Source organism: Propithecus coquereli, unplaced genomic scaffold (assembly GCF_000956105.1).
Source record: "Propithecus coquereli isolate 6110/MARCELLA unplaced genomic scaffold, Pcoq_1.0 Scaffold531, whole genome shotgun sequence".
NCBI classification, from domain to species: Eukaryota; Metazoa; Chordata; class Mammalia; order Primates; family Indriidae; genus Propithecus; species Propithecus coquereli.
Window position 1 is genome coordinate 665,619 of NW_012151186.1, and position 23,369 is coordinate 688,987.

At 58.8% G+C, this 23,369-nt stretch overlaps 1 protein-coding gene across 3 annotated transcripts in view; it reads left to right on the plus strand.

The window, feature by feature from the left end:
- The window catches only part of ANKRD11 (ankyrin repeat domain 11), a 41,056-nt gene that overhangs the window by 682 nt on the left and 17,005 nt on the right, over positions 1 to 23,369 (plus strand). Inside the window, exons 2-5 of one of the 3 annotated variants that reach the window (XM_012657184.1) lie at positions 11,172 to 11,310; positions 21,217 to 21,313; positions 21,801 to 21,971; positions 22,210 to 22,413. In XM_012657184.1, the coding sequence (XP_012512638.1) occupies positions 11,284 to 11,310; positions 21,217 to 21,313; positions 21,801 to 21,971; positions 22,210 to 22,413 (499 nt within the window). In that variant the 5' untranslated portion in view covers positions 11,172 to 11,283. The remainder of the gene's footprint in view (positions 1 to 11,171; positions 11,311 to 21,216; positions 21,314 to 21,800; positions 21,972 to 22,209; positions 22,414 to 23,369) is intronic. The other 2 variants (XM_012657182.1, XM_012657183.1) reach the window with 2 other exon arrangements.

Consider the following 23,369-nt stretch of genomic DNA (forward strand, 5'->3'; position numbering starts at 1 on the left):
GGGGCGATGCCGGGTTCTGGGGTGCTCTCCTGTCCACAGTGGGGGCGATGCCGGGTTCTGGGGTGTGCACTTCCTGTCTCACAGTGCAGGGTGGTGCCCAGTGAGCGTGAACTTGGACATGAGGTCCGTTTCCAGGCTTTGCCGGCTGTCGGTGATGTGTCTGAGACTCAGGTGTCTGTCGCTGCGTCAGGCATAGGACGGTGGAGGTGACTGAGCTGAGGCCCTTCCCTCCTGCTGCCTTGTGCTCCTGTCGTGTCATCCTGACGTTCCGTGGTTCCTCCTCCCTGCTTTGCCAGTGTGACCCTGCGGACCCCTGAGTTTGCTGGTGGCAGGTGGGTCACCTTGCCACGGCTCCAGGTTTCCAGCCGTCCTGAGCTGGCGTCCCCTGCTCTGGCCCTGCCAGATCTCTAACTGTGCGCTTCTGCGCTCGCTGCCTCCGCTCAGCCTCTGGCCGTGCTCTGGGCCTGGTGTGCGTGAACTTGGCCGGTGTTCCGCACGGGGAAATTCACCCGCAGTCATTTAGTTCTTTTAGTTTTGGTTCCACACGAGGCGTTTGTGGACACAGGCGTGCTTAGGTGCTGTCTACACGGGACGACGCGTGCCCCGAGAGCTGTGGACGTCTGGGCAGCGAGCTGTGTTTCCTGTCCCGCTTGCTGTCCTGAGTGCCTGTGCGGGAGCAGGCGGGTGCTTCCGCGCTGAGGCTGGCGCTGGGTCAGCACCACGCGTGGCTGAACTCACACAGGAGGGGCCCTCACCTGCGAGGCCCGTGGGGGTCTGGGTCGATCTCTTGGGACAGGCGTGCGCTGCTGAGCTCGTGAGCTGGAGCTCGTTGGGGGCACACGTGCAGCTTCGGGGGGAGGCTCGGGGCTGGCGGAGTGGAGCGGGACAGAAGGTCACTTTTCCTGGTGACTAAGATTCCAAAGGGTTGGGACGGTTCCAAGTTGCTGCCTTGGCCTCGTCTTTGCCCAGTTCACGGGGCGGGTCATGGATTCACTGGGCACAGCCGCGCAGTGTGAAGGTGCGCAGTGCTGTGTGCACAGCCAGCCCGGGCGTCTCCCGTGTCGTCTGCAGCTGCCGTCACCGCCTGAGGCTTTCACCAGCTGCTGCCCTCCTGCGTGAGGAGTCTGGCGAGAGCCGGGCCTGCTTTCTGAGGGGCCGGGTGTGCCGTGGTTTCACCTCAAGAGGGGTGAGCCGTGTGGGGCCTGCCTGTGTGGATCAGAGACTTCTCACATCCATGGGGTCGATACATGCAGAGGTCCCAGGACCCCAGAACGTCCGTGAGAGCTTTCGGACCATTTTTGCGCCCAGGAGGTGCTCTAGGAGCAACGATGTCTGGGTGCTGCCCTTGGCCACGCACTCGTGCGCGAACGCTGCTGCACTTCTCAGGGCACCGGCTCTGTGCCCGGTGGGTTTTAGGACGGGGCTAGTGGCGGCCTGGGGGATGCCGATGGCATGTGGGAAAGGGACATCCCAGCCCTCGCGCCGCTGTGGCGTCACCTGCCAAGCTTGCTTCCTGGTTGCTGATCTGAGAAAGGTGGATGCACGGTGGGGTGGTTCCCCTAGCACGGGTCTCTGAGGTTTTCTGAGGAGGTGCGGTTTCCAAGCTGCCGGACATGTACGTGGCCCGGACACGGGTGCAGCCGTGCACAAGTGGGCGTGCGGAGAAGGCGGTCTGGGCAGGCGCAAGGTGACGAAGGCCGAGCTGCAGAAGGGCTGCGTCAGCTGCGGGGCGTCCTGCTCCCGAGGCTGCCCTGGCCGGGCAGCTGTGCCACCGAGGTGCATCCTGGGCCCGCTGAGTCGCTCTCTCACTTGAGGAGAAGAGACCCGAGCAGGCTGAGCTGGTCCGGACCGTGCGGGTGCAAGCTGTGCTCACGCGCTGGCTCTGGGCCGTGCGCGGATGGACTTCGGGATCTTTTTCCTGTTGTTTTTAAACGACCCGAGACAAAGCAGACGTTTTCCTCGTGGAGGCCCAGATGCTGTAACAGCGTGGACGCCACGTTGCGGGGAGCCAGGAGCCTTCAACACGAGAGCAGCTCTCTGAGCTCAGACAGGAGGTCGAAACGGAACGCCTGGGAGCACCGCTGGTCGCCGCTGCTGCTTGGAAACGCCTCCTCCCTGGGGCCCAAAATCCAGGTGCCGAACCTGGGCGTGTGAGTGGGACCCGTCCTGCTGCTGCGAGCGTCCAGCGTGGTTTCTGCTCGGTTTCCTCTCAGATTCGGTTCCATGTTACCAAAAGCAACATGTTTTTAGATTTTTCCGAAAGAATTGTGATCTAAGTGATGCATATGTGGACAGCAGAGACAGGACACGTGACTCTGCAGTGTGTCCTCACGCCGAGGAGACCTGGCTGTGCCTGGCATCCTGGTGACAGCAGACACTCTGAGCACAGGGCAGGCCCGCTGGAGGAAGGTGCTCTTCCCAGGGTCTCCCCTCAGGACCCCGCTGCAGGACGCTTGGCGGGAACCAGCAGGTCCTTCGCCGTTGGGGGTGTTCTGATCCAGCGAGCTAGAGGGGGGCCGTGGTGTCCAAGGCTGCCCCGCAAGAAGTGCTGTCCCCGACCCCCAGTCCAGGGCCGCCCTCCATGGCAGGTGCCGCCGGCTGGCTGTGCTCGGTGCTCACTGCGCGGAGGGGAGATGCGCCGACAGCCTGGCAGCCACGTGAGCTCCCCTGGTGGGTGGGCCTGAGTGTGTTCTCTGAGTGGCAGCCGCAGCTGAGTCAGGAATGCACATGCTCAGGCCAGCTCAGGCCGCGGAGTGGGAAGCCCTGGGGGCGGCGGGTGCTCTAGTGTGAGGGTCCCACGCACGTGCTGCTTGTGGTCTCTTCAGACCCATCGTGGCGGGAAACCCTCCAGCTGATCCCAGGCCAGGCCCCTCCTCGCCCTGAGGGATGAGGCGCATCGCCAAAGGTGCCCTGTTGGGGCACACAGGTCGGGCGTGGTGGTGGTGTGCATGTGCGCGCGCGTGTGTGCGTGCGTGTTTGTGTTTGTGTGTGCGTGTGTGTGTGTGCGCGCGCGCGTGTGCGCGTGTGTCAGTCATGCCCCTTTATCCAGGAGTAGCAGCTCCAGAAGGGATCTTAGTTTTGGGATCTGGAAGGGGCGTGACTAGCATGGCCCTGGCTTCCTCCAGTGGCTGCGTGGACAGGTTCTGGATAAGGCCCCCACACAGGTGCCCGTCCTCCTCCTCACGGGAAGAGCAGGAGGGGGTGTGTGATAGACCACAGAAGGAACGGAGGTGCGCCCAGGCCCGGCTAAGCACTGGTGCCCTCTCAGGCTTCACGCGGGCTTTCTTGGTGGTGGAGAGGCCCAGCCCTTGTCCCAGACCGACTTGCGGAGAGTGGGCGTCGGCCTCTGTCTCCTTCGCAAGGGCGGAGAAGGAAATAGAGAAACACTCCAGAGGAAGCAAGACGTGCCGGGCTTGGGTCCCCTTCTGTTCCCAAACCAGTGGCCTGTGGCCTGCCAGCCAGGTGGGGCCAGCACTCACCGAGCACTGCTCGCGACTTCCGCTTGCTGCTCCCACAGGTGTCCCACCGCCTGAACCCACCCAGCCGTGCCTGCGTGCTGCCTGCCACACCCCATCATTCCTGTGGGACGTGGCCTCTGGCAGGCATCGCGCTTGCTGTCCCCATCATCCCCTCCCAGCACAGGGCAGCTCTGGAGCAGTGGGTCTCACGCCGTCCACCACAGTGCTGTCTGCGCGCGGTGCCCGCCGGGCGTTGCTGTGTGAGTGCTGAGCTCCTCAGGTCCCAGTCGCAGCTGAGAAGCGCAGGTCCGGCTGGGCATGGTGGCTCACGCCTGCAATCCCAGCTTATTTGGAGGCTGAGGTGGGAGCATTGCTGGAGGCCAGGAGTTTGGGAGCAGCCTGGGCAACATAGTGAGACCCCATCTCTATTAAAAAATTTTTTTAATTGTCTGGATGTGGTGGTATGCACCTGTAGCCCCAGCTACTTGGTGCGCTTGAGCCCAGGAATTTGTAGTGAGCTATGATGATGCCACTGCATTCCAGCCTGGGTGACGCAGCAGGACCTTGTCTCAAAGAAAATTAAAAAACCAAACAAAACAAAAAACCAAACTCTAAGAACAAGAGGTTTCAGAACATTCCCTTGGTTCCAGGCCCTTGTATATAGTGGGGCAGCTCACTGCACCTTAACTGAATCATAGCTTTGGCAAATACAAGGTTACACAAGTTTTTCCTGTGTTTTCTAAGTTTCATAATTTTAATTCTTAGATGTAGGTCTGCGATCCATTTCTAGTTAATTTCTTTTTTTGGGGTCTCACTCTGTCGCCCAGGCTGGAGTACAGTGGAGCAGTCACAGCTCCCTGAAACCGCGAACTCCTGGGCTTAGGCGGTCCTCCCCCCTCAGCCTCCCAAGTCGCTGGGACCACAGTTGCGCCACCGTGCTCTAGGTAATTTTTGTATGTGGTGTGAGGTCAGGGTAAAGGTTTGTGTTTTGTATCTAGATACCCAGTTGTTCTCTCATTACTATATTGATACCAAAACCAGACAGAGATACTACACGATAACCACAGACCCATATCCCTTGTAAACATACACATACAAATTTTAAAAAGAATTTTAGCAACTTGAATTCATCCGTGGATAATGGACAGCGTACTGTGACCAAGTAGGGTTCATACCAAGAATTCAAGGTTGGTGTAACATCCAAAATCAATTAGTTCAATTCATTATGTTAATGAATTACAAAAGAAAACCATGTGGCCTTATTCTTTGATGCAGCAAAAACATTTGGCAAAATCAACACCCGTTTGTTATTAAAAACACCCAGCAAAATAGCAATTAAAGGGAATTTCCTCGACTTGAGACAAAGTATCTATGAAAAATCTACAACTAACATATTTAATGTCAAATGCTGAACGCTTCCCACCCAAGATTGAGAATAGTCAGAAAGGCGGCTGCTGTCAGCATCGTCCTGCGGGTGCTAGCCACAGTCAGCCAAGTAACGACCACAGACTGAGAGGGCAAGGGTGATACTGTCTTCATCCACAGACATCTCTGGAGAAAAGCCCAGGAAATCTACTCAAAAGCTAAAAGAATAAGTGAGTTTAGCACGGTGGCACGGTATAAAGCCTATATGCAAAATATATTTCTGATTATTATCGTTGAACAGTAGGGGATTGAAATTTAAAAATATATTTACAGTAGCATCAAAAGTGTGTATTTATTTTGGAATAAATTTGACCATAGATGTGCTTCAATACCTATACGCTGGGGGCCGGGGTGGCCATACACCGAAAGCTACAAAATATTGCTGAGAGAAATTCAGGAAGATCTAAATAAATGGAGAGTTCTGTTGCGTTCATTGGAAAGAAAGCTCCAGTATTTCAGATGCCGTTTCTCCCCAAGTTGTTACATAGACTCGGTGTAAAAAAATCTCTGCAGGCTTTTTTGTACAAATGGATAAGCTGATTCCAAAGTTCATACGGAAATTTAAATGGCCTGGAATAACCAAAACCACTTTGAAAAAGCAGAACAAAACTGGAGGACTTCAGTGATCCGGTTTCCGCATTCGCTGTGTATGCAGTGGCAGTAACAAGACAGTGTGCGTCTTGCTGGCACAGGACGGGCATGCCGATGAACGGGACAAAGCGGGTCCACAGGCAGACTCCGCACACGCGGCCAGCTGGGTTTCGACAGAGTCGCCCGAGCAGCTCAGCTGGGGAGGGATCATCTTCCCGACAGGTGGAGCAGGAAGGGCCGGATCCGGTGGCCGAGCGGAGGTGCGTTCTCACTGGGTCCTTTCGCCGCTGGCTGTGCATAGGTGAGAGTTGACCACGGCTGCGTGGGTCAAGGGGTCGTGTAGAGTGGACAGGACCGTTTTTCAAAGTCACCGCGACTGTCTTTGCTCTGTGTGCGCAGAGCCCTCCTGGCTCGTCGGCAGGAGAGAGAAGCGCTGCCCCGCGGCAGCCGGCCTGGTCCACCTGCCAGGACACCACCGCCATGGCGGTTCTGAGAGCACGGCAGGGTCTGACTGGGTTCCTGATACAGATCAAATGTGATGTTTAAGGTATTAGCATTTAGGAAATGAAAACAAATTTTTTTTCTTTTTTTTTTTGAGACAGAGTTTCACTCTGTTGCCCAGGCTAGAGTGAGTGCCGTGGCGTCAGCCTAGCTCACAGCAACCTCAAACTCCTGGGCTCCAGCGATCCTCCTGCCTCAGCCTCCCGAGTAGCTGGGACTACAGGCATGTGACACCATGCCCGGCTAATTTTTTCTATGTATTTTTAGTTGTCCAGCCAAATTCTTTCTATTTTTTTTTGGTAGAGACAGGTTCTCGCTCTTGCTGAGGCTGGTCTCAAACTCCTGAGCTCAAAAGATCCTTCTGCCTCAGCCTCCCAGAGTGCTAGGATTACAGGCGTGAGCCACCGCGCCCGGCCAGAAATGAAAACAATTTTGATGGGTGTGGCAATCCCTCCTTGTCTGGTGAGGAGAACTGAGAGAACTTGAACACCCCCTGCCCACCCCTCACTTCCCATGTGCAGCCCCGCAAGCCCTGCCGCACCCAGGTACGCTGCCGTGTCCGCTTTGCATTGCTGGGAGTTAGTTAAAAACAAAATTTGTGAACTCTTTTAGTGAATATAAATACACATTGTAGCTTATATTTTATTTTAAAAACCAGAGATAATCACCATCCTGGTGAAAATACGTGGCATTGCCAGTGTCCTGGGAGCCACGTGGGCTTGGCCTCAGCAGCAGCCTCCCTCACGCCAGGTGCCCTCTGCCCCTTGCGTGGACGGTGACCGTCGAGATTGTGGGGTGTCGGCTGTTCAGCTCTGTGTGCTTTACGGGGTTTTCCCGCCTGTACTTCTCTTCCTCCATCGCTGAGCGATGCTTTATCGTACGCATGTTCGGCAGGTCACCCTTCTGTCCGCGAACCTTTGGGTTCTTTCCAGCAGCAGTACTGTTACGAGCGTGTGTGCGCTGGGGCGCTTCCACGTTGGCAGATACGGCCAAGTGGTCCGTCCGAGCGAGAGTACCAGCTCCACACTCCCAGGTCAGGCTGCTCCACATCCTTGCTGAGGCTTGATGGTGTCGGTTTAATTTCAGTCACTCTGGCAGGTGTATGGTCGTGTCTTGCGGTTTTGTGTTTTCCTGTTGTCCTGTGGCTATGAAGATGTCCTTCTGTGCCATCTCCGGAAAGCTTTCGGTCTGATTCATCTGGAGCTAATTTCTGACGTGGTGCAAAGAGGGCCCCGGTGCGCCTTCCTCCCCGTGGGGTCCCGGGGCCGCCCCGCGCTGTGTGGTGTGCTCGGGGCCTCAGTCGCCAGGGGGCGAGTTCTAATTTTTGCTCTCTGCTCCGAACAGCCTGCATATTACTGTCCTTTTTCCAGGACGGCCTGTTTTGATGACTGTTATTTTATAGTCTGATACCTAGTCGTTTAAACTGCCTGCCTCTGTTGTTTTTCAGAACTGCCTTTGCGTCTCCTTGAGCGTTTTAGGATAGGCAGGTTGATTTCCACAGAAAGCCTGCTGGGATTTTGACTGGGTAGCAGTGAAGGTGATGCTCGGTGGGGGGCAGATTGCCGTAGGAGGGATGGGGGCTCGCGGTCCACGAATGTGGCATGTCCCTCCGCTTTGGTCTGCATTTTCTCTCAGTGATGTTTTATAATTGTCTGCGTAGGGAGCTTCAGCATCTTTTGCTAGATTCATTCTTGCGTATTTGATGTCTTCGGAAATTAACGTGATGTCTTGTATTCTGTTTGCTGATTGTTTATGGTATGTGGCCGCCAATCCACTTTCTGTATCTAGCAAGTTGTCTGATTCACTTATTAATTTGGAGAGTTTGTACATTCTTTTGGACTTTTGTGTGTACGTAGTCATGTCTTCTTAAGGCTAGCGCTCCTGTGTTACCCCTCAGTAGGAGGAAGAAAAGGAAAAAGGGATGGAGTCCAGTCTAATTGTGGAGGAGACCTCGTATCCATGTGCAGATGCTCCGTGATGCGTTGATGCTGTTGTGCTCGTGGAGGCCTCACACGTGCTGTTGCGTGTTCTGGCACTGTAAAGTTAATTGTGGAGTATTCCATTTATATCCCAGAATTCATTTATCCATTTGCTTTCCATGTTTTTTGTTTGGTTTTTTTTGAGCCAGAGTCTTGCTCTGTTGTCCAGGCTGGAGGGCCGGAGTGTGGTGGTGTCATCACAGCTCACAGCAACCTCAAACTCCTGGGCTCACGTGATCCTCCTGCCTCAGCCACCTGAGTAGCTGGGACTACAAGTGTGCCACGACGCCTGGCTAATTTTTCTGTTTTTGATAGATGGGGTCTGGCTCTTGCTCTTGCTTGGGCTGGTCTTGAACTCCTGGGTTCAAGTGATCCTCCCGCCTCGGCCTCCCAGAGCGCTGGGATTAGAGGCGTGAGCCACCGCGCCTGGCCCCATTTGACTTTTGATGAGCAGTTTAGTCGTTTCATTTTTTTACTGTTATGAACAAAACTGCCGTGAACATTCGTGTGCTACTTTGTGAACATGTGCACTCATTTCCTTAATTGCATCAAAAACTCCGAAGCAGCTCCCCAGGGGCTGTTCACGCACATCCTCCAGCAGTGCCTCCGAGTTCTAGTTGTGCCAGGTCTGTCATCACCTGGCACGTCAGTCTTTTTTATTTTAAGCATTCTGGGGGGAGTGCTGATATTAGCATATTTTCATTTTCCTGATGACAAACAAGTGTTCACGTGTTACTTGTCTATTTGGATATTTTCTTTGGTAAACTGCCTATTCAGAGTTTTTGCTCATTTAAAAAATTGTTTTGTGTTTTTCAGTAGAAAAGTAGCTGAGTAGCTGAGTATAGACAGCCTTGCCTCGATCCTGATCTTGGGGAAAACATTCAGTCTTCTGCATTTAAATCTGGGGTCGGCTGCTGGGACTTCCTGGAGGCCCGTGTCAGCCTGGGGACGTTCCCTTTGCTGCAGGCGTGGAGCAGGGTGGAACCGCCTCACAGGCCTTTTCTGTAGCTCCTGAAATGGTCAGACGGTTGGCTCTCCTTCATCTTCTTGATGTGGTAAAATATGTCCATTTTTAATTTCTTGCATTCTTGAATCCTTAGTTTTTAGTATTTGTATTTTTATATAACCATGGATCAGAATTGCTTATATCTGCTCAGCATTTTTCTGTTCATGAGGTTTGTTGGTTTATAATTTTGTTTTCACGGAGTACCCTTATCACGCTCTGGGATTAGCATTATGGCAGCCTCGTAAAAACAGGTTGGGAATATTCTGTTCCCTGGAAGAATTTGTGTGAGGCTGGTATTACATCTTCTCCACGCCCACCTTTTTCTTTTGTCTTTTTTTTTTCTTTTTCTTTTTCTTCTGAGACAAGGTCTCGCTATGTTGCCCAAGCTGGTCTCAAACTCCTGGCCTCAGGAAATCCTCCTGCCTTGGCCTCCCAAAGTGCTGGGATTACAGACGTAAATCACTGTGCCCAGTGGGTATTTCTTTTTCTTTGAATGTTTGGTAAAATCCACCCAGTGGGCCACGAGTTTTCTTGATAGGTAGGATGGTGTTTTGTGATAGGTTGGAGTTTTTACTGATGCATTTCATTCTTTCCTAGTGTTGGGGGTGAGGCGGGGTAGGTGTGCCTCCATCACTCCCAGGTGGGCTGGTCTCCTGGGTGGACTGTCACAGAGCTTAGGGGAGCTGCCGCCAGGTGGCAGGTGTGTGTGTCGTGGTGCCCAGGCCGAGGACGGGCAGTGGTGCCACCGCTGTCAGGGTGAGTGTCGCACTCACGGGCTCTGGCTCCCAGGAGGCCTGCCGGGTGGCTCCTCTCCAGCACCAGGAGCCCTTAGAGCTGGCGGCGTGTTCTGGCCGAGATCTCAGGCGCTCAGTCGAGGGTGTGTCTGATTCGCCGCCAGGCCTGGTACCTGCAGTGTTTGACCAGCCACGCTGGAGGCCTTTTCCCAGGAATGGGCGTGTGTCCTGACCCCGCAGCACCTGAGGGCAGCAGGGGAGACTGCACAGTGTTTGCTGTCTGTTAGCCTGGGGAAAGTTCCAGAAAGAAAGCTTGCTGGTGAGGAGGGGAGCAGTGGACTCCAGTGACCACGTCCTCCCTGCCTGAGGTGGCAGCAGGTGGACCTGGCGCTCGGCAGGCCTGGGTTGGTGCTGCCCTGGCGTCTTCCCTCGGGCAGTGCCAGTTTGCCGTGGCACGTGGTGGCCCCGTGAGGGAGGTGCCGTTCCCCGAGCACCTGCCGCTGGGCCCGTGCAGTCCCGGGCGCCAACCAGAGCTCGTGATTCTGCAGCCAGGGCCCCTGCTTCCGCCACGGCGTCTCTGCCGGCACCTGGGCTCAGACACGGGGCTGCTGCCCCCCGGCTCTGTGTTCTGCCATCTCCACGTACGTTCTGTGAGCTCCGGGCCTCCCCTCACGTGAGGCAGTTAGGAGACTGCAGAAGTCACAGGAAACCCTGCGACCTGCGTGTTCTGCTCTGGTTCCCTCCTCCTCATCCTTGGTCCCCTCTGCAGATGGTGCCACTGAGGCACACGGAAGTCTGAAGCTTGCTCGAGGTCAGACTTGGGTCTGGGGCTTCTCAGTCTGCCCAGCTGGGGAGGGCCCCCTCCAGCCTCACGCCAGCCGGGACCCTCCGCCACGGCTCTCCTGCGCTGACAGGCCACGAGGTGGAGTGGGGGCCGTGGGGCGGTGTCTGGAACAGCCAGCAGAGGCACAGCCAGCCCCAGCGCCGTGGCAGCTGCCGCTCCCCTGGGAGTCGGACACGCCAGAGCCGGTGCTCCCAGGCACTGCTGGCCCTTGTTCCAGGAGAGTCAGGGACGGAAAATGGGGTTGCACATCACTCCTTCTTATTTTTATTTTTAAAGAAGGCTCAGATCTTGTCTTTCCTCGTTGTTTAATCCCTGTGTCTCTGTCTACCCTGCATTCTTCACACAACCAAGAACACTGGTCAACAGCGACTTCCCGAGAGTCCCGCGGTTGTGGGGTTGACGTGGACTCAGGGCCGGCTTGAGCTCCTGGTCCAAGGCCCTGTGGTCAGGGGCCGCCTCCCCGGGGCCACACACTCACGCAGACCGGGAGCCTGGCCCTGAGCCGGGCTGGGGCGGTTGTTGCCCACACACAAGTTTGTTTCTCTGGGCACATGGTATGAAATCTCAGTGGACGGGAGGATTTTGAGAATTTAATTTGGGAATAATGTCTGAAAACGTCACTTTCTTTTCTAGGATAAAGATAAAGTTTCTCTAACCAAGACCTCGAAGCTGGACCGCAGCGATGGCGGGAAGGAGGTGAGGGAGCGCGCCACCAAGCGGAAGCTGCCCTTCCCCGTGGGGGCCAATGGAGAGCAGAAGGACTCGGACACAGGTACCAGCCGCGCCTCTGCTCCTCCCGCCCCTCCTGGCTCTGCACTGGGGCCCGTCCCCGGCGCCCTCCTGCTGCGCGTGGGCCTCTCCAGACCAGCCCTGGGCACGGGGCAGAGGGCGGGAGACAGGCCCCGGGTGCCGCGGCGTCTTCCCCCAGGTCCAGGCCCACCGGCTGGTGCTCACGGCGGAGCGTCTGGCCGCGCTGGCCCTGGCGGCTGTGGGTGCTCTGCCCTGTCAGTCCCGACCGTTCGGCACGGGAGGGGAGACGTGGCTTTCCTCAGGGCTACAAAGGCACGTAAATTAAACCCCACTGCTTGTAGTAAGAACCAGAGGGAGCCCTGAGAGCGACCGGGAGCCCGCGTGGTCTTCCTGAGTGCGGGTTTGGTCCGCGGCTGCAGAGCAGGAGTGCCCGTTCCCTCGCGTGTGTCCGTGACAGGGGTCAGTGCCCCTCGGGGTGCGAGCTGTCAGGTGGGTTCTGTCTTGAGCTGTGCGGGCTGAGCAAGCCCAGGCTTCCCTGGCTGGCCCTCCCGCCCGTCCAAGGCCTCTGGTCCTGCCTGAATGCTCTGTAGCCCGGCGGGGCGGAGCAGACCAGCTGTGCACCAGGCTGGCCACGAGCCTGCGGTGACTTTGGCGTTCTCAGACTCCAGGAATCGAATCGCTGCTGCAGGGGAGTGGCAGTGGCCACGCCCGGGCCAGGGTGAGCCTGGGGCGGTGCACGAGAGTATTGAGGAGCAGTGGTGCAGAAAGTAGCCTGGAAACAGGCTTCACTGGCAACATTTGGGAAACTTCGGGGTTTGGAGTCATGTGGTGGCCGCAGGCCCTTCGCCCGCCCCTCCTGAGCAGGGTGCTCCCAGGTCATGCTCACAGTCGCGGGCGAGGCTGTGCTGAGTTCAAGGCCAGCAGATGGGCTAGTTTTCCCAGATGGACTGCCGGGGAGGAGGTGCAGGAGGCGGCCGGCACTGGGGCTGTGTGTTTGGGTCGAGAAGGCTGCGGAGACCTGGGCTGTGGCAGGAGCGAGGTGTCCCTCCCAGCAGCAGATGGCGCCCAGTAAGAGCAGGGGGCGGCCCAGGAGGCGGACGTGGCTGGCAGCTGCTGGGGGTCCTGTGCACGCCTGGGCTTTAGAGCTAGAGAGAATCAGACCAGGCCTGAAACTTCTTTTTCCTATTTTTGGTGCCCCTGCCGATTTTGGTTGTAGGAGTGTGTCGTAGTCATACTTGGTCATTAGCTTTCTGGGTGGTGGTCATGCGGGGTTGGTGGCAGGCCTCTGACATGGCTGTTTCTGTGAACCTTCCGGACGTCTGGCTGGAAGAACTAACCAGACAGTGCCCGCGCTCAGCTCCCTGGGACAGCCATGGTCACACGGCGCCCCTGAGCAGGCCCTGAGCAGCGTGCCCGCCCTGGCTGGCGGGCCCGGTTTCCTTGTGGTGCCATTTCGTTGTGGTGGTGGGAAGGGTCCTCTTCCAGGGCCACCAGCCCAGCCAGTCCACCGAGTGGGTTCTCGTCCTCCGTGGGACCTGCAGGGTGTTCTCCGGGCATGGCGCCGAGCGCTCACGGAATCACACGTTTTCACCCCGTCTCCTTTTGTTGCGGGGTGCAGGCCCCCGGGTGAGGACAGGGCAGAGTCACTGCGAGGTAGAAGAGAAGGCACAAACATTTGGAAAATAGAATTTTCTAGGCGAGAACTGTTATGAAAGTATGCAAGAAACGTAATATTTGTTCTCTTACATTTGTTGTCCTTTCGGAGCCAGCCTTGGTACGTGACTTTCTCGCACGTCTGCTTTGCTAATGTCTCAGAACCAGGTTTCCCAGTGGAGCGGCCTAGTGTTCCTGAGCGCGCAGCACTGCTTGTGCTCAGAGGCTCGAGTTTTCACCAGGAGCCTCTTAAACTAGTCAGTGGATCTTGCGCCACGGCCCTGTGCTGGGTGGTGGGCGGGTTCTCACTCACCTGGGACCTGCCTGCCTCTGTCTGCATATTCGACAAGCAGAATTCCCGAGCTAGGTGCTCACTGCACACACCTGGTAGAGTGAGGCACACACCTGGTCTGTGGCACTGCAGGGACACCGTGGGTGAGCCAGAGATTTGTGATGGGTGACAGACGGGAGACTCCTCTCCAGTCCCCTGGGGCTGCGGGAGGGTCCCTAGGAGACAGACCTGGAGAGTCGACCTCCCTGGAGGTGGGGGCTTGGCCGCGAGGCAGAGGGAGGCAGTCGCTGGCCCTGTGGAAGGGGCCTGGGCAGGTGCAGGCTGTGCCCCCAGGTGTGTGCTCAGCCAGGCCGCCTCCTGCCAGTCTCTGCAGCACCCTCTGCTGGGAAGGTGCCGCCAGGTGCGCGTCACTGAGGGGGAGGGACAGGATGCGGGAATCACTGCCCGTGACCAGTGTGAGCAGGAGGCGGCTGAGCCTCCTCTCTGAGACCACAGGTCTGCCCTGGGGTGGTCTCCTGCTTCCTGCATGCCAGGGAGGCGGCCTGCGCGTGGTCCCGCCCACTGGAGGTGTGGCCTCTGCAGTGCTCAGTCGGGGCTGGAGGTGGGTTGCCAAGAGCGACCGGCTGTCTGTGGAGAATGAGAGGAGCCCAGTTACAGCCAGTCCGCTCCGACCTGCACCGCAGAGGGGCTCGGTGGCTGTCCAGGTGGAGACCCGCTGCAGCAGGGCCACCTGTGCACCCGCCCCCAGCTCTGGGCAGGAGCACGTTTCAGAACCAGGTTTCTGTTAGGGCTGTGGGTACAGGCGGGTGCGTGCAGGGGCGAGGCCGCTCCGTCTGGCTTCCCGCGGGGGCCGAGGCAGCGCAGCAGCAGCGGGCCGGGCTGCCCTGACCAGCTTGGTCCGAGGAGACCCTTCCACACTTCCCCTGACCTCTTGGCCGCCTGCCGGCCCAGGCCGCCTGCTTCTGCTTCTGACGTGTGTCGGCTACCAGCCTGAGGCTGGGCTCAGTTTAAAGAAATTTGTCACTGAAAATGTTCATGACGAAACTGTATGTCCGGGGTTTGCTTCAAATCACACCATTCTGTGTATTTGTTGTATGTCTGTTACGAAAACCTTCAACACCTGTAAGCGAATGTTGTTGAGGTTGGTGTGAACACTGCCTGACCTCCCCAGGGCTCCTGCGGAAGCCTCTTGCTCCGTTGTCTGTTTTCCTGGAGTCTGTCTTCTTTCCGCCGGGACCAGCAGGAGGGCTCTGCTTCCCCTGGGGGGCACTCGGGACCCCCCGCGAGCCGCCCTCGTCAGAAGCCTTGTGAGCTGGAGCGGCTGACCCGCAACTCCTGAGTGTTTCTTTGGAATAAAGGAAAAAATTAAGATTTCTTTCTCTGCTTTTACCTTGTGAATAAGACTCTGTTGTCTGTGGTGTTTGTTCAGCAGTGTCACTGTGTAAACGCACACGTGTGCAGTGTGGCGTGTCTGGGGACACTCACTGATTTCCTGAAGCCGTGTTCACTCCTAGTTCCTGAGCGGGGAGTGCGCTATTGTGTGTCTCCGCTCTAGGCCAGGCCCTTTTCCTGGAAGGAAGGCATGGGCTTTGCGCGGGCTTCTGTAGGACTTCCTGGAACCCTAAACACGGTGCCCTGCTCGGCGCTGGAGTGGACGAGCGTGTGAAGGTGACGAGGCTTCGCTCATCCCACTCGGCCGGCTGGGAGCCCAGCCCAGGAAGGCGCCTGCGAGCCTCTGGCTGGAGGGGCGTGTGCACCCAGGCTGCAGCGGGTCTCCTGGGTCAGCGCGCAGCCTGACGAGGGCCCCAGGGCGTGGGGTGCACAGGGCACGCCGCCACACGCAGCAGGGAAGAACTGAGCACACAGGTGCTCTCACAGAGCTGCGTCCAGCGGGCGAGGCCAGGCCCTACTCCTGTGCCTTTCTTTGCCCAGCTCCTCCCACGAACACGTGGAGCAACAGTCGCTTCTGTGCCTTCTCCCTTCCCAGAAACCTCGGCAGACTCTTCCTCCTGCTTCTTGGCTGGACCTGGGCCCCGCCCCACCTCGGGAGAGCTGACGGCCCTGACTGGCCAGAGAGGGGTGTGGGGCGGGGCTGGGCCGACGCTGTCCTGAGTGGTCTGTGGTAGGAGTGTCAGTCTCCGAAGAAAGGTGAATTCCTCTGTGCGGGAGAAGAGTTTGGGTAGCGGGTGCTGGAGCAGCGTGAACGGCTGCGGGGGCCGAGGCTGAGGGTGGGTGGCTGGGTCGTGGCGGGCAGCTCTTAGGAAAACCTCTTCACTTAGGAGAAGCACGTCCAAGTAAACTAGCTTCAAGTAATTAAGAATTCCACGACTGATCTCTGGTCATGCTGTTTCGTAACAACCGTCTTTCCTCTCTAGACTCGATCAGTGTCTCCGGGCACAAGGGAAGCTCGCACTAGCAGGGAAGGCTGCTCCTGCTCAGAGCCCGCATTTCCTGTGCTGCAGGAAAGGCCTCCCCGAGGGCCCCTCCCAAGTGCACTGGGGCTGGGGGCCAGGCCCCTGCTGCCGACGTGACGCGGGTGGGTCGGGTCCACGAGACCCCAGGGTCAGCGGTTTGCCAGGAGGACTCCCGAGCTCAGCGCAGTGTTGCCGTCACAGCCAGCCCAGGGAGGAGGGTGTGGGCGGGGTCTGGAGGACCAGCCTCCAGCGTCCAGGGCCTCCCACCGCGGTGCCTCAGGACACGACTCCCCGGCGCTGTGGTGGGACGTGCAGGGGCCCGGCTGGCCCGGCTTCGCGCTGGCTTTGGATTTGGTGTATTTTTTAATCTCTGTGCTGCTCAGCGTCTTCACGTATGGAGCTCTGCTCTGCGAGGGTTCCGTGGTCCCAACCCGCGAAGCGCAGCTGTGGCTCCTGGACAGAGAATCTCACGACGCTTCGGCGTTGTGGGAGCGAGGGCCGTGGGTCGGGGACTGCCGTGCCGAGACTGGGGCCTGCGCCCTTCGGCCACCCCCACCGTCCTGTGTTCTTGCTGCCCATCAGCGACGCGGGAGCAGCGACCGCCTCCAGGCTGCGCCGTGTTGCGTCGCGTAACCCACAGCGTCCTTTGCAATCAGGACCGTCGTTGCCTTGTCACCTTCAGCCCAGAGCGGGGAGACCTGCAGAGGTCACGCGGCCAGGAGCCGGTGCCACAGCCTGGCCTCTGCGACCCACCCGCCCTGCCGCAGAAGACGCCGAAGCCGAAAGGAGACTGGAGGTGGCTCCGCCTCCCTGCTCGGAGGGGGTCCGAGGCCCTCGCGCAGGTGGGCGGCCCCTCTGTCTCCAGGCGAGCGGTGGTGCCCATCGGAAGGAGCGAGCAGAGATGCACCAGCCGTCGCTGGCCCTGAGCCCAGACCCCACTCGTGCGGGGGGCGTGCCCTGAGCTCTGCGTAGCTGGGACGGCGTTCCGTGTGCATCTTCGACTTGCTGCATTTGCAGGGCCTGTTAGTGGAGTTCTGTGGCTCTCGTTTGGAAACAGTGGAGAGTTGAGCCTAACGCTGAGGCGAGAGTGGCCGTCCCCGTTGTGACGAGGGACCTGGTCTGCATCGTCCGTCGAGCTTGTAGGCCGTCCACAATTTCGGCGTCTTGGCCAGAAGTTCTGTGTTTCATGACCGAACGTCCAGATCAGGCCAGGTATTTAATGTGGAAAGCATGTTTTTGAGGCCAAGTGCAACAAAAAGAAGGGTTGGGGTAGCAGCATCCGTCGGGGCGGCGGCCGGACCCTCTCTTCTGGGCAGTCGACCTCTGTTAGTCGAAATACCACTGTTTAAGTGCTCCCTTGTAGCGTAGAACCAGGAGTATGCTGATGTCTTAGGGTTTTGTGGTGGGACATAGGAGTTACGGATTTTCCTATTTTGGCAACGTCACGGACTGTGTCTTGTAAAAACAAAAACAAAAACAAAAAAACACAAACAACTGTCTTGCAGGAAAAGCTGAGAAATTAGAGATACCAAATGATTATTCACTACGAGAAGCGTTCTTTCCCGTGAGAGCCTGAGGTTCACACTCCGGAGTCCCAGGGCCCAGACCGTGAGCATCTCTGCCACGGAGCCTGGCCTGAGGCCTGCAGGGCAGGGAGGTTCCAGGTCCTCAGAGGGCTACAGCTCTTGTACATGCTGGGCTATTGGGGGACGCTGTCTCAGCGAAGGCCCTTCGTGTCACCTGGCGGGTGCCGAGAAGAGCTGAGGGGCTTTGAAAGGTCACCCCAGAGACATCTAACCCTAGGCTGGTCCTGTGCCAGGCCTGGCATTCGGATTTGTCCGACTTTGTGCTGTTGGAAATGCCGGGCAGTCCTTGAGGCCCCTGACCGGAGCAAAGCAAGTCGTCTGGAGGACAGGCCTCCTGGTTCCCCGTGTCCGGGTGGACGCACGCGGCCAGTCATGGTCACGGACCACGAGGAAGACGGTTGTCCTGAGCGGTCAGCAGGGTCAGCCGCAAGGACCTCACAGGTTGGGACGGTGACACACGGTATCAATCAGGACAGGGTGGTAAGGAGAGAATCAAGAAAGACCTGTCCAGGAAGGTCACGCAGATGTTTGAACAGCATGAGTGGAACATCTGGAAATGAAAACCATCACTAAAACTAACTCAGTGCACAGATTATATAGTTTATTAGATACAACGTAAGAATCAGTGGATTGGAAGTTGTCAGCAAAGCAGCTGCTCGGACCGAACAGCAGGCGGCGGGAGGTTTGGAGGAGGCACGAAGGGGAACAGCGCAACGCGGAGGTGCAGAGGGGCAGGAGAGCCGACGCTGGAAGATAGCAACGGAGACCTCGAGATCTGCGACAACGCGAGTGCTGCGGTTTAGGAAGCGAGCAAGTTAGAGGCAGGAAGAGGAGAAATAATGGCACACAGGAGAGCTTCGTCGTGAAGTCACAGAACGCCACAGAGATGTCGCCTGCAGAGCAGCAGCAGGTGGTTCTCAGCCCTTCCCACTGCGGGCGGGAGCAGGAGCGGCCCCGGGGCTCACTCGCGTCCCCTTGCCACCAGAAGACTCCGCGCCTCAGCAAAGCCCCTTCTTTGATGTCACTGGTGGCAGCGACAGGGCTGTGCCCAACTTCCAAAACACATGCCTCGGCAGCCCCACTCAGGAAAAGGCCGCGCGGCAGCAGTTCCTGGGGGGCCCCGCCGTGGCTGGGGAGCGGGGTCCTTGCACTCCGCCATTGCCGGCTGGTGATGACACACCTCACACGGGCCAGCAGCGGAGCGTGTGCTCGAAGGGACGTGCTGCAGAGACACCAGGTGGCCGCTGGGGCTCGTGTCCCCTGACGGAAGTGCCACAGGGGACACCTGCCCGTCGTCAGCAGGCCAGGAAAGCCACAGGGCCGAGGGTGGCAGCGGACAGACCCGACCAGTGCGGCTGGCAGAGTCGGGCAGCTTCTCCCACGCAGCGCTGTCCTGGGCTGCGCTGGTCCTATGCTCTGGCCGCACAGTGCCGTCACCCACCAGCCCCGCGAGCCACGTGCAGGCTGTAGGACACCTCTGGAAGGGGCCTGGGGTCAGAGGCACACCTGGCGCTGTGGCGTGGACTCCAGTTCTGCTTGGGCCTGTCAGCTTTTCAGTTTGCAACTTGGCGTGTAGCGTGTGGTATACTCACAGATCCCACTGTGTTTCCATGTGGATGACAGAGACAGAAACCGGCAGCAAGCCACGGGCACTGTCAGCTGTCCTGCGTGGCGGCTACTCGCCTCCCACCAGCAGACGCGGGGCTTTCTCACCGGGGCAGGCTGAGGTGCCGGCAGGCAGCAGGCGTCCCCTCTGCGGGCTCCCTTCTGTCACACGCGGTGGTGCGGATGCCCCACACGGCAGGTCTGGGCCCCAGCATGGCAGGGCCAGAGTGGAGAGTGGACGTCGTCCCTCCGCCTGGGCACAGGGCTGCTCCGGGGCCTTCCCCCACCCCAGGCCCACTTGGGCAGGCCGCGTCTCAGGCCCAACAGACGTGCAGTTTGCTGGTCCCCAGCGTGGGGAGGGGCGCGGTGGCCCCTCTAGGTGCCGGTGGCTGCAGGAGCCAGTTTCAGGGTGGAGAAGTTGGCCTCTCGAGAGGTCTTAGTGCATGCTGGATTCTTTTCCCGTATTAGGACAAGTAAAACGTCCTGGTTAAGGCAGGGAGGGCTGTGTGCGAAGTGTGCTCTTCCGTGTGTGGGCAGAGTGAGAGCCCTGCGGCGGGGCCCCCGCACCTTCCTTGGCTGTCCTGGCCGTGAGGGGAAGTGAGCTCAGTCCGTCTGCACTGAGGCGGTCAGTGGGCAGCAGGAGCAGTGCGTCCCGGCCCCTGAACCCCAGGCCGCGGGGCCCCCCAGAAAGCCCTGCTCGGTCTGCACAGGACTGACACACACACCCGAGACGGAGGCCTGGGTGCCACAGCCGCTCTGTGGGAAGGGACGAGTCCCGCTTGGGACTCTTCTGCCCTGGTGGTTCTGGCTGCCACTGGGAGGGAAGTGCGGGGCGGGTTCCTGTCCTCCCGGTGCCGGCCTGACTGGTGCACTCCTGCCAGGCGCCCCGACCTTGAAACATGGCAGCGTGTGCGGGCGGGATCTGCGCACACCCAGCCCGCTCCTGCCCTGATGCCTCGGCCTCCAGAGCCTTAGATGCCGCTGCTCTGGGTGGCGGCAGGAGGGGCAGTTCTCTTCACCGTCTGTGCTCAGCTTGGGCAGGGTGGGCAAGGGCCACACACAGGGTCCCGGCTTCCCAGGCGACTCTGGGCCTCCCCACAGGGAGAGAGGAGCTCTGGGCGCCTGTGTGGAAGCCGTGGGGAGCCGGAGGTCCCCAGGCGCAGGGAGGCTCTGCAGCTTCACCCCTTTCCCTGAAAGGGGGAGGCTCAGGTCTGTCGCTGTCCTTGTGCAGCCAGTGCCGTGGACAGCCGGTCATCGGGTGCGGGGGCTGGGGTGTGGTGGGAGCACAGGGACACGCGTAGAGACCTGCAGAACACACGCCACCTGGTGACAGTGGCCCAAAGGCCCTTCTGAAGTGTGGCTCGTTTGTCGAGCCTCCTTGGGCTGCTGGCCCTGAGTTGGGCTGTCTGAGGGCTCCTGGTCGCCTGCAGACCTGTGGCTGGGACTCGGTGGCCGGGGGACAAGGCGAGTTTTCCTCATCGTTGCATTTGACAATTTGCAGGTGGAATGAGGGGCTGGCACCAAAGTTCAGGCTATTTCTGGAATTTTCTTCCTTTCTCAGATCTGTGCATTGTGGACTGTTCGCAAACTAGGTGGTGGCGGCAGCTGTGGTATTTGGGGTTCACCTGTGAGTCGTGGAGCCGGCAGAGTAGCTGGGCATTTTCTGCCCACAGGCTTGTCGCACAGGCACATAGGCCAGCATCCTCAGCAGGGCGCAGGGGCGGCTTGCGCACAGGCGGTCGCGGTGGACGCGCCGGCAGGGCCGGAGTGAGCAGCGAGGGACCGTTGTCCTGGGAGCGGAGCCTGGCAGAGCTGAAGCTGGAGGCCAGTCTCTCTGACCAGGCCGGCGTGTGACCCACTGAGTCTCTCTTTACAGATGACACCCGGTCTCCAGGGCCAAGCAGCCCAGGGAGTCCGTTAGCCCTGAAGAGAGGGCTGCGTGATGTGCTGACGGGAGAGGAAGGGGGACCTCCCGGGAGGACTTAGAGACCTGTCTCCCGTGGCAACCCTCGTCCCCGAGCCAGGCTCACACGCCTGTGATTCACACCCCGTGACCCAGAGCACCCCCAGGCCATCTTGGCCCCATGCAGGGCTTGCACCCAGGCCCAGAGCGCCTGGTCCCCGATGGCGTCACCAGGAGGGCACCTGCGCGGGCAGAGGCAGGAGGCAGCTTCTGTGCTCCTGACGAGGGCGCCTGGGTGTCTCTGCCCCCCACCCCTGCCTCTTCTCGCGGCAGCGCAGCGCAGGGCTCCCCCAGAGGCTGGCAGGGCACATGCAGCGGGTCAGACGAGCTAGGGTCTGCTTGTCACGCGGAGGCTAGGACGGAAGCGCCAGCTGTCGCATCGTATCTTGTTAGTGCTCTGTGTTGATGCCTTTAGATGCCTCCAGCTCAGTCCATGTTGTGGTACTGCAAGGCTGGTACGCTCCTCGAAGCACCATGGCATGAAATGGAGGTTCCTAGAAGCAAGAAGAAAGGTACAGTACTGACAAGTTGGCCTTGATTTATTTATGTATTTTTAAACTGTGTCTGCCATTTTACATCTGCACTGTTTGTGTGGAGGAGGGCTGGGGAAGGTGGAGTTTAATCACAGACACGCGTGTTTATAGAGACCTGCCCCGCGTGAGCCGGGGCATCGGTGCTAAGCCGTCCACCGCACTCGTGCGTGGCGTGAGGTCTGGGGAGGCTCAGGAGAGGTGCTGGAGTGAGCGAAGGCTGGTGAGGCCCAGGCTTAGCCGCCTTGCTGGGCTGACGACGAGGTGTTTGCTGACTCGGTTCCTGCCAAGAGGCGAGGGTGGGCGGCTTAGTGCTCCCAGCACCGTCCTGCTCTCCCTCTCGCAGACCCTCCTCTGTCCATAAGCTGTCAGTGGATGCAGGGGCTCCGCAACGCTAGGCGAGGACCTGGGTTCTGAGGACTCGATGGCATGAAATCTCCCCTCCCTCTCTCCTCCGCCCGCCTCGCAGAGAAGCAGGGTCCTGAGCGGAAGAGGATTAAGAAGGAGCCGGTCACCCGCAAGGCGGGGCTGCTGTTTGGCGTGGGCCTGTCTGGGATCAGAGCTGGCTACCCGCTCTCAGAGCGCCAGCAGGTGGCTCTTCTCATGCAGATGACGGCTGAGGAGTCTGCAAACAGCCCAGGTGAGCCGGGCGAGAGGGTGGCCCCCCGTGACCGGGAGGTGCTCCGCTTGGGCAGCGCTGCTCCCGTGCCTGTGCCCCGGGGGGGCGGGGGGGGACACTGTGGTCCCTGGGGGTGCTGTGTTCCCGGGACGAGCCCCCGTGCAAATGTGGCCCCTTCACCTCCTGAAAATGGCCCAGTTCTCGAGGTTTCTACGAAGTCACCTCCAGTGACACGCCCTGTCCCCTCCTTGGCCTGCAGTAGACACGACACCAAAGCACCCCTCCCAGTCTGCAGTGTGTCCGAAGGGGACGCCCAGCTCTGCCTCGAAGACCAAAGACAAGGTGAACAAGAGAAATGAGCGAGGGGAGACCCGCCTGCACCGAGCCGCCATCCGGGGGGACGCCCGGCGCATCAAGGAGCTCATCAGCGAGGGGGCGGACGTCAACGTCAAGGACTTCGCGGGTGAGTCTCCCCGCGAGCACGGGGGGGCGGGGGGGATGCGGCTGCACATACCAGTGTAATTATAGACGATTCTTGTTCTTCGTTACCTTTGAGAGAACTGAGGAATTAAAGGTTTTTATTCTGCTGTCTTAGGAGAGCCCAATTCCTGGCTCCCGCAGGGTCTAGTCCTGGTGTGTCGAGGCCGTAGCTGCGTCCCCAGCAGAGGACACCCCTTTCCCCACACGGTTCGGTCCAGCGGTTGTCTGGGAGACAGAACCAGACGATGACTCACGTTTTTAGTTGCAGACGAGCCAGCAGCCTCGTTCATTTTAAGGGCCCCATGAGTTCAGGTGTTTTTTCGTTGTTGTTGTTTTTGCATAAAATAACTCCCACCACGGGATGCATCTCCCACACACTCCAGCGCTGTCTGTTCACGATGGAATTAGAACAGAAGACCAGGGAAGTGGTTTCCATATGGAATCCTTCTAGATGTTTCCCACTGCCTTGTTTACAGCTGTCTCACTCATACTGATTTAGCACCATTTTCTATAAGGCAGTTTTCTAAGTGAAGCTTTTGCAAAGCACTGACAGCTGCTTCATGCGGTGAGCCCGGTTGCCACACTGGTGGCAGGTTCCACAAGAGCTGTCTCGGCCTCAGGTTCCTTGTTTTCAGGGTGGGAGGTTTTTCCTCTCTGTGTGTTGATGAACAGCCAGGGATGAGGCTCTTGGTCACACTGTGTGTTCGCCAGTCCCCTGCACTGCAGGGCTGTTACCACAGATGGCTGTTAATCTGCAGGTCACACGCGGGATACTCACATGGTCTCAGGGGCCACAGGAAGGGGAACCGAGGCCACCTCTGGGCCAGCACCTAGACTGTAGCCCTTCCGTGCAGGCAGCTGCCCTGCCCTGGCCTCTGTCCCTGGTCATTTGGCACAGACGACACTGCCTCAAGAGATAGCAGTGAGTCGGGCCGGGCG